The sequence below is a fragment of the Pyxicephalus adspersus genome, chromosome 6, assembly GCF_032062135.1.
Source record: "Pyxicephalus adspersus chromosome 6, UCB_Pads_2.0, whole genome shotgun sequence".
NCBI lineage: Eukaryota > Metazoa > Chordata > Amphibia > Anura > Pyxicephalidae > Pyxicephalus > Pyxicephalus adspersus.
The window spans coordinates 13025067-13037465 of NC_092863.1; the positions used below are offsets into that span (position 1 = coordinate 13025067).

General features: G+C 35.7%; 1 protein-coding gene across 3 annotated transcripts in view; it reads left to right on the top strand.

Annotated features, from left to right (window-relative positions):
- Nucleotides 1–12399, top strand: part of TANC2 (tetratricopeptide repeat, ankyrin repeat and coiled-coil containing 2) — a 251599-nt gene that overhangs the window by 91734 nt on the left and 147466 nt on the right. For all 3 annotated transcript variants that reach the window (XM_072414605.1, XM_072414608.1, XM_072414607.1), the window contains exon 3: nucleotides 9440–9539. In XM_072414605.1, the coding sequence (XP_072270706.1) occupies nucleotides 9473–9539 (67 nt within the window). In that variant the 5' untranslated portion in view covers nucleotides 9440–9472. The remainder of the gene's footprint in view (nucleotides 1–9439; nucleotides 9540–12399) is intronic.

The following is a 12399-nucleotide window of genomic DNA, read 5'->3' on the forward strand; positions in this document are numbered from 1 at the left end:
TTTTGTTTTGTTTTGTTTGTTTGTTTTTATTACAACCTAAGTCTTTGGTAAATGTTAAGTTTAATAAAGATGATGACTATTCTTGCAAAATATTTGGGTAAAGTAATTGGTGGTCTGGTTCATGAGAACAAAAGTGATGCCAAGCCAAACGATAAAATTTTAAGACGATTTACTGCTGGTTTTGGGTATTTTGGTACAGGAAAAAAGGTCTTTTTGCTCTTTTTGGCTTATTCTGTGAAGACATCTGATAGTGGCATCATATAATGGAAACTCTGATGAGATGGATTCAAGGTGGATTTTCTTCATTGTTTGGTGAATGTATCAGACTCCTAGTCCTAGGTTAATAATTAATGCTGAAGTTACTGAATCGGTTGAGATTGGTTAAATAGAAAGACAAGGGTATCCAGTTCTCCTTTGATATTTAATCCCTCTGTTGAAACCCTTGCCCGTGTACATAGAAACCAGTTTCCTTGGTTAATGGGGGACAGTAAATCATCAATGTCCTATTTTATGCAGACTGTCTTCTTTTATATGTCTTGGAGCCAAGGTTGCAACTACTTAAAATTTTATTCTTGATGAAAACCTTTGGTTCAAAAAAAAATATTCACTTTATATAAGTCTGACTTTCATGGTTCTGACAGGGTTATAAACCACTTGGGAGGGATCCTGCACAAAATATTATAAAAATGGGTTTGTATTTTGCAGATAACTTGGATAGAACCTATGGTCACAGTTGCATTCCAGCTATTGAATTTTTTTAATTCAAACATTAATATAGAAGTGGGAAGGTTTGCCCTTATATTTATGTGGGTAAGTAAAATCGAACATTCTATTAAGATAAATACATTTAATGGAATATTTACTTTTCAATATCTGGACAAGAGATGTATTTGGACTACCAAATAGATGGTTTTGATGGAGAGGTACAAAAAAGTATATAATTAGTGATGCAGAATTAAAATCCTAGTGGACTGGGCAGTTCCCAGTTATCCAGTTTGAAAAAATAAAGCCAAGAAAAGATATGCAGACAAATCAATCTTCTCATTGCATGCTAAATGTTAAATTGCCTGCTTATGTTAAAGGTTGGAGTTGCTTTTTACATTGTGGTATTTCTTGTGCCACTAGAGTGAAAATTTACATCTCTGTCCATCTCAAAGCATACGCCTTGACTGGTTGGTAAGCCTTGTAGGTAAGCTCAGCCACATGGAATAGATTAATCTGCATTCGTTAGCTGCAGGTAGGTCAGGGGAGAACAAAATCTGTCTGTGTTTTGTAGCAGGAGAGTCTGGATCATGCAAATGTATGAGCAAAGTTACAATGTTTGGCAAACAAGATCATTGAAGCTTACATATTTAATTTGTGTAGTATTTAGTTTGCATTGGGTTCAGTTTTATTGCAACTTGAATGAAAGTAGTTGCTCACATCTCTCCGATAAAAGCCAGAGAAATACATAGACAGACTACACATCACCAAATTCTGATAGAATCCTATGTACACAAGTATTTTAAATCAGTCAAATAAGAATGTTTGCTACAGTGCAAAAAAAAAAGACCCATCATAAATGGCTAAATACAGAGCAGAAAGTCTTTTGTAAAATTTTGCAATATACTTGCATTAATTAGATATCACACGAAGGTCTATCAGTGTATATATTTAATTTAGGCTACAATAGGTATTTGTACTTCTGGGAAATAGTAAGATCAGAAAAAGCGTGCTTCAGCTATGTAGCAAGATGTGGAGAGATGACAAGAACTGACTGCATAAAAAAAAAAAACTAGGAGTTGTTGTTAATCTGGTTAAAAATGTTTTCATGTTTGAATGGTGTTTGTGTCATTATAAAAAAAAACAGAAGCAGAAAAATAAATAATCATTTGAACAGTGTAGTTGTGTTTGTGTTCCTCTTTTGCTCACAATTGTTTGTCCTGTTAGCTGGCAGTTCCCAGCTTTGGTTTTTAGAATGACAGATTATTGTACGGCTTTCATATCATCTAAAGAGTGCATGAGCTGAGTGGGTGTGTGGAAACGGAGATAAGCACAATGAATAAAACCGCTTTTGAAGCTTGCAGGTTGCATCACAAGAGTTTATTAAAATTTAAGGACCATCCCATCCAATTAGCTGTTACATCTTGATGTTTAACTGTTGTGTAGGCCCAGTATTGTGGAAATTAATTATTTGCATGGCCTAGAGGATAACGATATTATGTTGCTTGCATAGGTGTGCTGTTTAGTCCTACACATCTGTTGTTTTGAGCGGATTCTATAGGATTAAACTCAACCATTGCACCTGTTCTATGTCTGTATGCTTAGGGGCATCATGTGCAGATAGATGACCCATGGCAACCAGCAACATTTAAAAAATAGGTTGGGCCCAGACTCTGAGTTTACAAGAAAGACAATTGCACAGCACATCTGGTCCTGAGACAGAGAGTGTTATGAAACAAAATCTTTACCTTAAACTCTCCCAATTCTCTAAAAAATAAAAAACACAAGAGATTAGGATCACAGCAAAAATTAAAATAAAAATTTGCTAGTATAGCTCATATGACATTTAGTTAGCATCATCATACAGTCTAATTAGCTGCCTAATAAGTGTAAATGTGGCACAGGAAATATGGTAATTTTGCTGGGTATGCAGATGTGTTTGAATCCATCGTATGTAAACTGTGTATTTAGCGGTTGGCTGATCTATTCGTGTACCGATGCATGGACTGAATAAGGAAGGCAATGTGAGGATTTCATAGGTTATGCAAGGTACAATCCATGTTTATGGAAGTCTTGAAACATTCCTATGCTGAATCATGCAGATTATCTCAGTGTGTTTGAAAGCAGACAGATTTCTCACAGTCTTCATTCTTGGCAAGGTATCTGCCCATCCTTGAATGGTAGTCCTCACTCAGTGGATGTAGGTATTATCTTTATTTATACATTGGTACGCTGCCAATGCTGTGTATGAAAAAAATACATTTAGTTGTTACAGTTTTGTATTTCTGGCTGTCTGTGTTATCAAACTACTTTCTGTAGATCGCAGTAGTAAAAAGCCATTTTAAGCTGGCCATACTTGTGAAATGATATACACCATCATCTCCAAGCTTTAAAAAGATAAGTGCATAGACATTTTCACTTTTATCATTTAGGACTTCATTCCTGTGTGTATTCAGCAGACACCCCAGTACCAGTCTTATCTCTGCCTAAACACTCCCAGCCAAAACATTCCAATTTCATCATATGGGTATATTTAGTTGCCTTTATAGCTATATTCGCCTATTGGGAAACTAGGCATCAGGAAGGCAAACCTTTTTTTTTTATTTTTATTTTTTTACACCAATGACATACTACAGTTAAATGTTCATTGCTTTTGTGAGTGAACCAGAGGTTTGTACCAGTATTGTAAACCTTCAGATGTAGTGGAATACATTAAAATTCATTAAGGAGAACTGGGCTGGTGGTCATTTATAGCCTCTCACATCCAGAGCCGGACTCACACTCAAGCTGGTGTAGAAATACGTGTTCTTTGTTAATAACTGCACACTGACAGTTTGACAGAAAGGCAAACTTCTTTTTCTCACACAGTAGTAATTTCAGTAACACAGATTTCTTGTTACGGTCAAATCGCACTGACGTGGAGGGTGAACAAACACAGCAATTATTGCTACTTTCTAACAATGTGATCACTATAATTTATTATCATAATGATCACAGGAACAGGAGCCAAATAACACTTATGATCACTGCACTGAGATGTTAGTTGGTTGAGTTAATGCACCCGACTCTTTATAATTGAGAAAGTAAAGTGAACCTGTGCTCAGACTATGCACACTAAGGTGTTTACAAATTTTAAACAAGCAGTAAAAGCACTTTCAAATAAACCTTCATTTTTTCCGTATCTCTAAATACTAGAAATTAATTTGTTGTCAAACTTCACTAAAATCTTAGCTATTTCCATTTCTCTAGTCATTTGTAAGGGTGACAATCGTTCCACTGGCCAGCAATAAAAGAGGCAATCTTCCCACTAACCACCACGCCAACCTACAAGTGAGCTGTGGATATATAATAATTATAGCAGGGGTTTCCTGTGGACCTGAAAGTTATTTTTAGGGTTCCCCCATGTTGTGTTCAGACTGGCAGTGAGGTTGTGGTGTGGGTATTGTTTTCTCACATCTCTGAACCATACCTGCGGTTGAAACGCTACGTTGCCACCAATAGGATTATACAACCGGGTCATAAATGGCAGTTTACATCTTCTCTCAATGAATGCTCTTTTACTGTAAATATTTTATTGCCACTTATTTTACTAGTAAGGGCACAAAGCAGTTGAACACTTAGAAAGATTTGCTTTACTTTTTTTTTGTTTAAACTAATCACATTCCCTTAAAAAAAAAACATGCTAATAACACTGGTCAACAAACATTTTCTTACCAAGCAGATTAAAGTAATTTTAGGTTATGTTTGATGCACAGATTCCAATTATGGAATTGGTTTTGCTAGATTGGCTCTAGTTTTTGAAATAATGACCTCAATAATAAACTCATAGAAAACTAATGAAACATGAAAATTAAACTAGATATGCCTACATATACAAAATTTAATTTTTGAAATAATTAATGTCAATATATTCTATATTCAGTATATTTACAGAACTAATCGCAAAGAAGTCATTGTAAAAATCATCAGCATAAAAGGAAATCATACATTCACGTTGAAGGCTCAAGCAGTAGTGTGCCATCGTGTGTCTATCCTGATACCTTTCTTCCATCACCTTTATATCTCAATGGAACCTCTCCCCTTGTTCCTCACTGAAATCGCCACGGTTTTCCGGAAATTTTTGCAAATGGCTATGGAGATAGTGTATCTTATTGAGATACAGGAATATCAGGGAGTGTACTAAACACTGGTATGGGAACATTAGCCCCACAGGTCATCTTGCTGATTTCAAATCAGGGTACTCCCATTTGTTTTTCTTGTAACGATTGAAACTTTTTACATTCACAGCACAAAAATAACAATCATTATGGTGATTTTTGTAAGAAATAAATAAAGACTTACCTGGTCCCACTGGCGTCCTCCAGTATCCTGCCTGCCTTCTAGCTGTGTCCTCTTCCTTCCATCTGTCCCCCTGCGATTGTGCTGATTTCCTCGGGAGTTCGCCAGTGTGTGCCACGGTCGTGGCGGGCATTTCAAATTATTTTGTATTACATTCAATACAAAATAACTGTATTGAATGCAATACACTGGATTTATATTACCAAAAGCAGTACATTCTTTCATGTAAATTTATTTTACAGTATAATATATTTGTATGAGTATAATAAAGTTTGAAACACAAAATCATGTCAAAGTAAAAAAAAAAAAGAATGAATTAAAAGAAGGTAAATGAAAGTTTAATGAAAATAATGCTACATTTAATATAAAAAATGCAAAACATCAGTGTAAATAAAGATTAATAATAATATGCTGTGTTAACATTTGTTAATGGTAAAGTTGTCTATTCCGATTCCTGTATCACAAGAACTAGAGCCAGTTCAATGAAACTGATGTCATTTCTGGATTCAGCGGACCTGAAATACACTAAATATATTAAAAAATACTTGGCAAGTGAAGAAATTTTTTTGGTTCAGCTTTGTAATTTTTTTTTACCAGTGTTACTTTTCTGAAAGTTTCCCTTTTTGTTTATGTCTCAGAGGACAATCTGGGGTTTGATAGAAAACTTTCTCAAAGTTATTCCTTATGTGTGTAGTTTGTTCCTAATTTTTGAAATAATATGTCATGAACGAATGAACTTTTATTTCCAACTTTGATACAGTGGTAATTTTGCATCTCTCCTACAATATTTTAGTTTGAGTTTTGTATAAAGCAAGCAAGGATAAAACCCTATCAAGCTTACTGCTAGGGTGTTGTATCTTCACTTCAAGTACTATACACACGACAGGAAAATAAGAAGCAGCCTTTCCAAAGTTAACAAAATTATCCTAGAGAACAGATTGTCCTATTGGAGGATTTTTTCTCACCTTTCTCTCTGATGACCGCTCAGAATGTTGGATTTCCTTTCTTGGCAAGACTGGTCAACAGGACAAATCATTTAAGTGAGTCCTCCTCTGGGCACACAGAAGGCATTAAAAGCTTGACCAGAGGGTTATATATATATATATATATATATATATATATATATATATGTATAAAACTCTGCCTTCCTTCATTTGGTCTGATCACCATCCATAGACACATAAGTTTACATTATAGCTTTTGGTTCTGCTGAGGTGCACATTTTTTATCTAGGTATAAGAGCCATAATGGATTATTTAACTTTCAGATGATACATTAGAAATGTTGAAAATATAGGTCAGCCACTAAGATCTGTAATATACAAGTCCCATATACACAAATATAAATTATCTTAATTCAGTAGCTATGTTTCTTCCCAGATTCCACAGAGGGGTATTATTTTTTTACTGATCTGTGATTAAGAGCATACATTTAGAAAGACTTGTAGTATGAAGATACATATCAAGGCAAAATGCTAAATACACAATAAAAAAGTAATAAAAGTATGTCAGTTGTTTCACTAGTTTATCAGTTGGTGCAAAATAAACCACGCTTTATAGAAGAATTTGCCTTCCTCTGGATTAACTGTGGCTTTAGGATTCTGAAAATGCCGGTTTTCAATGTATTAATTTCTTTTCTATTGCCTAAACTTAATGACTTTTTGGACATGTTTATATATTCTTTTATAATGGTTAGATCTGGGGGGGGGGCAAACTTTTTAAATCAGGGGCCACAATGGGTTCTAAAATTTGGCAGAGGGCCGGGCCAGAATCAGATGAATGCCAAGACGGGTGTCATTGAACGTGACGTCATGATGACAAAACACTGCCCACTCTCCCATCGCAGATCTATACTATGAAAAAAAAACATGCATTTTATCCTCCATTCAGTCCACATAAATTTAGTATTTTGTTTTTGGACAGATCTTGGCTTTATAAATCACCTGGTGGCTTATTTTATTATTTATTAGTGCTCCCAGATGTCAGATCTCTGATAGTTCCCAGTTCAAACAGCGGCTGCCATGAAGTGTCCTATTCCTACTGCTGAGGATTAAATGAATTTTACAATATTAATAATGCTGAAGGAGAATTGAACACTTCATAGTATAGGAAGCAGAACCAGGAACTTTGACAGGGAAGGTTTTGACACTAAAACCTCGGTGATACAAGAAGGCAATGTGTAGGGTGAAATGACAAACAATAGTGACCAAATTCAAGAAATAGAAGTTAGCAAGATTGGAGCCTGTGATAGGAGATTGGGCGGGTTGTTCCACCCACTTCCCTGAGCTCCTCCCCCCCGTGAGGTCCTTGTGAAGTATCTTATATCTTTAAAAATGATTGAAATGGAATGCCATCACAGATATAGCAACACTGTAACATTATTCATCTGAAGCTTTAAAAATTGTTTTTTAATAAACATTTGGAAATCCAGATTTGGGAAAAGATTGTTCGGTAAAAACTGACACTGGTCATATACCTGCACAGTGGAATAAAAAAAGTCAATAGACCTGACACCAAATGCACACCAGCAGAGCTCTACGCCCCCACCTAGCTTGGCAGTAACTTACTAAGATTACTGTATGGGATGGATTTCAATCTCATGCACATCTCTTGCTTTAAGTTTGCAGTCTTCCTAGTGTTGATTTGTAAAGCTCTCATTCAGAAAACTCCTTTCCTCTTGTTTTTTTAGTTTTGTCAATATTGTACAGTGACTACAGATCTGACTGCAAACCCTTGATCTACGAATGGAAAGAGTAATACTAATAATAATAATATTTCACAGCAGTGCATCTAATCGAGGGGGCACTCCGCAATATTTTCTGCTAAACGATTATTTTGTTGGTCTATTTATGACAGGATGTTTTTCCTTTGCCAACAGGAGCTCAATTAGCAGCAGCGTCCTGGGTCTTCTGCTGCGATTATTACAATAAATTGTACAGGTACCTGCTGTGCAAACAAATCTGTGCAGTTGTTATTTTCTTTACGACTTTGTGGGCAGAAGTGTTGTTTAGCTCGAAACATGTAAAGGTTAAATAGAACTGTGACTCAAAAGTTGGTAGTAAGTTATCATTCTGCCTGCTACCCATATTTTGCCTATTTTTGGGGCATTGTATATTTAAAACTCTTGGAATATTGTTGGTATTATATTATACAGATTTTTGGTGGGTTTTGTTGTTGATGGTTACTTCCCAAAGTGACTTGCACACATTGTGGGGGGAATAAATTACCAAAAGGTTGGGTTGTGGAAGAAAACTTACTTAAATGCTAGCACAACAAAAAATCTTCATGCAAGTTGTACTCTTTGGCCGCCTGCTGTCATATTTTTACATTCATAAAGTCAACCCTAACTTTAGTCTGATGTGTTTGTATTGGTGCTTTAAAGTTTATGTTTTGACAAAGTAAAAAAATATATACTCACTACATCTTTATAATACATACATAGTTTATTAGACATGTTTTATCTCTTCAGAACTGCTACTCATCTTCTATTTCCCTTTACCTGACAAAGTAATCTTTAAATGGTATATTCATCATACTTTGTGTACAAACCCATCCATAACAAAATGGTAAATCAAAGGAAAAAATAAAATTGTAGGGTTAAACCTGGGTCATAAAACCGCATAGACTTTTTTAGTCTAAGTGCATTTTCTGTTTGAGTTGGCAATTTTTCATTATGAGCCTTGCCTTAGTTCTTTGCTGGACTAAGAATCTTCCTCTCTTCTCCTCACATTAAGATTTTGTCATTGTGATAAGAGAAGAATGTAAGCAGAACAAATATGTCTGCTCCCAGTTGCACGTATGATTTGAAACCATATGTGATAAAAGTGTAACTATACCTTGCTAAGATTTATATATAATTGATTTTACTCACATGCAAATAAAAATGAAAACCGGCATTTGTGTGCACAAGAATTGCATTGTGTTCAGTAAAATGACAATGTTATACACCTGTATTTTGGAAGGGAGACATAAAGCACACCTGCTGTACATTATATAAATAAATTGCACCCGGGATTGTGCCCATCTTCCACTAAATAATACCTGTAGGGGCAAAAACAGTGATTATACAAGTATTTTCCCCAGCACCAGATCCCTCTGGAAGGAGAATGTTACTTTCGCCTAGGCATCAACTTTTGCCATTTAACAAGGGGGGAAAGAAACAATAATAAATTATTTCCTATCAAGTTATTGATATGATTTTCTGGACTGATACCATTTTTCTGTTTTTTAAAAAAAAAAAAAACATTAAAAGAAAAGAAATTACATTATCTAGCAGGTATTATCACTCACATTCTACAAACTTCAAATATATTTCAAAATATTTTGCAGGTAACTGGTCAACTTTTTATATACATGAAACAGATGAATATGTGATTAACTGTTTAAAACTTTTGTTTCAGATTTCTGCTTGATGTGAGACTAGTGGTGCAGACATGTTCCGGAACAGTCTAAAGATGCTTCTTAGTGGTGGGAAATCCAACAGGAAAAACCGGTCCAGCGGTAAGACAATCTATGATAAACCATATGGTTTTCTCTTTAAATTCTCTTTACAGGTCTGCCACGGCTAATATTTATGTTTTTAACGGGGTTATTTGATATTTTGGTCTGGAAGCTCAAGTCTAGGGCTGTATGGTGGTGCGAATGTTGGGCACTTAAAGAAACCTAGTCACCATGACCTATGGCTCCTCTGTATGCTGTAAAGCTAAGGCTTAAACCTCTGTTTGCTAGACTTAAGCATGGCAAGACAAAAGGGCAAAATTGAAAGGGTAAGATACCTGACCCCCAGGTCTCTGGTCAACAGGTATTTTATTGCAGATGTAACTGCGAAAGATTATATCATTTTTTATTCTGGCTTTACTACCTATTAAACACTAAACTAAAATATGCATATGTTTGGAAGAAAGCCAGGACCTGGATCAGGATGGCCAAATTTAAACTTTGAGACGTAAATAAAAGACATCACTGGCTGCTCTCATTTCTGTTATCACACCTTTGCCTGGAGAAACATACAGACTTCCATTGCAGACTTTGCAAACCTGTAAATGACCCGGTGTCTGGTCTAATTTCTCTTACCAAGTTTGGAAACCCATAGATGTGCAGGGAAAGCAGACCCATACTTTCCTCTGACCACCAGTTCCTTTACTTCATTTTGTAAAACTGAAAACAAAATGAGTTTGTGCTCAGCACTGTTGTTGGAACAGGTATATTAGGGCAGGCCTAAACCATGCTTTGTCTGGAGATCAGATCCAATGAAGACTGACCTGATACCTTAGTCCTACTCATGCATACTACATTGAACTATATTTATAAATGTTTTTAGATTTTATCCAGAAATGTACACATTTCTCGCATATAAATCAACTCGACTTATACATTTTCTTATTGAATTCAGGGTGAAAAATATGTGAAATATGAGTAAAAGTTGGGTTAGTCTTTACAAACATAAGCAGTTGTATCCTACCTACCTTCTGTGTCTTTATACACGTGAAATATGTTGTATATTTTTATGCCATATAATATTTCTAAGTAGCACTATGATGTGCATTGTTTATACCTAGTGAAAGATACCACAGGTTTAGGTATGGTCTTCCACGAGTGAAGAAAGGTAGCTGTTTTTTTTATTACATGTTGCCTTTTTTATTTTGAATGTTCATTTCTGCAACAGGCTTGTTTATGGGCAGTTAAGCTCAGAAATGTGTTTTTTACTTTCTTTTCTACTTTCTCCAGCAGGAGGCAGCAAGCTTCCGCTTTGAATTATCTCGACACATTTACAGTTTATTAAGGAACAATGGGGGGAAAACTTGCAATGCTGGCATCTTGGATTTCCACTCATGCATTACAAATTTGTATCTGCAGTGGCAAGTGGAAAGGGTAGACAAAATAACAGAAAAACCACATAAATATGAAGTTTAACTTCTAAATATTCAAATGACAGCATAAATCCTATTCAGTGCCTGCCAAGTTTGTGGTCCATCCAGTTCTGTTGTCATACAGAAATGTACAGATGATCCTTGTATATAATATCATAGCTGTTTGTACAAAAAACATTTGCACTTATGCAAATGTAACCTGGGGGATAGGTAGCAGAGTGTTTTTTTAGACCTCTGGGACAGGCGCAGTGCAACGCAAGTCTTGAAACAGTCTTTTATTTTCACAAACACTGGTTTTATTTTTGCTGTACAGGCTATTTACAATGTTTACAAGAGAACAGCAAAAACAAACAAACAAACACCTTGCCACTAGATGGGTGACCAACTATGACAAACTTGAGAAACCCTTCTACTGGGAGCAAACCTACTGTTTGTCCCAAACAACACTGGATAGCCAACTTTGCAGCAGCAAATCCCTTTAGGTTTGTACAGCTAAGCCTGTTTATGTTGGCTGAGCACTTTCCCCAGGGGGAACACCCAATTCTGGAGTGGATTTTTAAAATGACAATGCAGAGAGAAATCTGGGACATGTGTACACACCATCTACCACTTTCCCATTCAACTGCCACACAAGTACATGTGACTTTGCCAGGTACAGAAAATGTGATCCCATGTGTTTGTATACATCGGTTTTGTCTACATTATTTAGTTATTAATTTTCATTAGTAGGATGGAATAAATGATCAGTGAAAATGGCCACATTAATAAAATGTCAATGAACGTAGATATTATTTCTGTATAATAATACCCCAATGATAACTGTCTGTGTGTGCCATTTGCTTTATGAACCTGTTGTTCCTGCCAGTAGCCTGGACTTTCTCATTCCAGGTGGCAACATTCTGCATGGTGGTCCTCCCTTTGCTGTGTTGCCATCTTCCTGAAAAGGTAAATAAAATAATAAAGTTCGTACAAATAAAAAAGTCCTGAATAAAGTTTATGCAAAGAAAGTTCTGGGTGCAACTTATCCTGTCCACGGATTTACGCACACAGAGCCGAGGATGCAGAGATAGATCATGGGTCCTGACTAAATATAAGGTAAATATAATAATAAGATTTCTGCTATATATGTAGAAATTGCTTAGGCTAAATATTCACAGCCAGTGTGGCTAGAAGGATTTATAAGGGTTTGTGTACCCTTTAAATTCAGCTCATGTCTAGGACAAGCTGCCAATTTTTATGTCAATTGGTAGCCTAACAGAGTTTTTAAGAAGTCAATAGGGAATGAGGAAATTGCAGGTCCATCTGCCAAAACTGCGTAGAAAAGACAAGGTGCACCAGTACAGGAAATATGTGCTGAAGTTCTCCTGAAACTATGGGTGGATACTTAACAAAATATCTGCTATTACAGCAATTTTTCTAAATTTGCTCAGTCCTAGAATTTATATGTTGTAAGCTCCAAAATAGTGACATTTCCCCTTGTTGTATCCTGA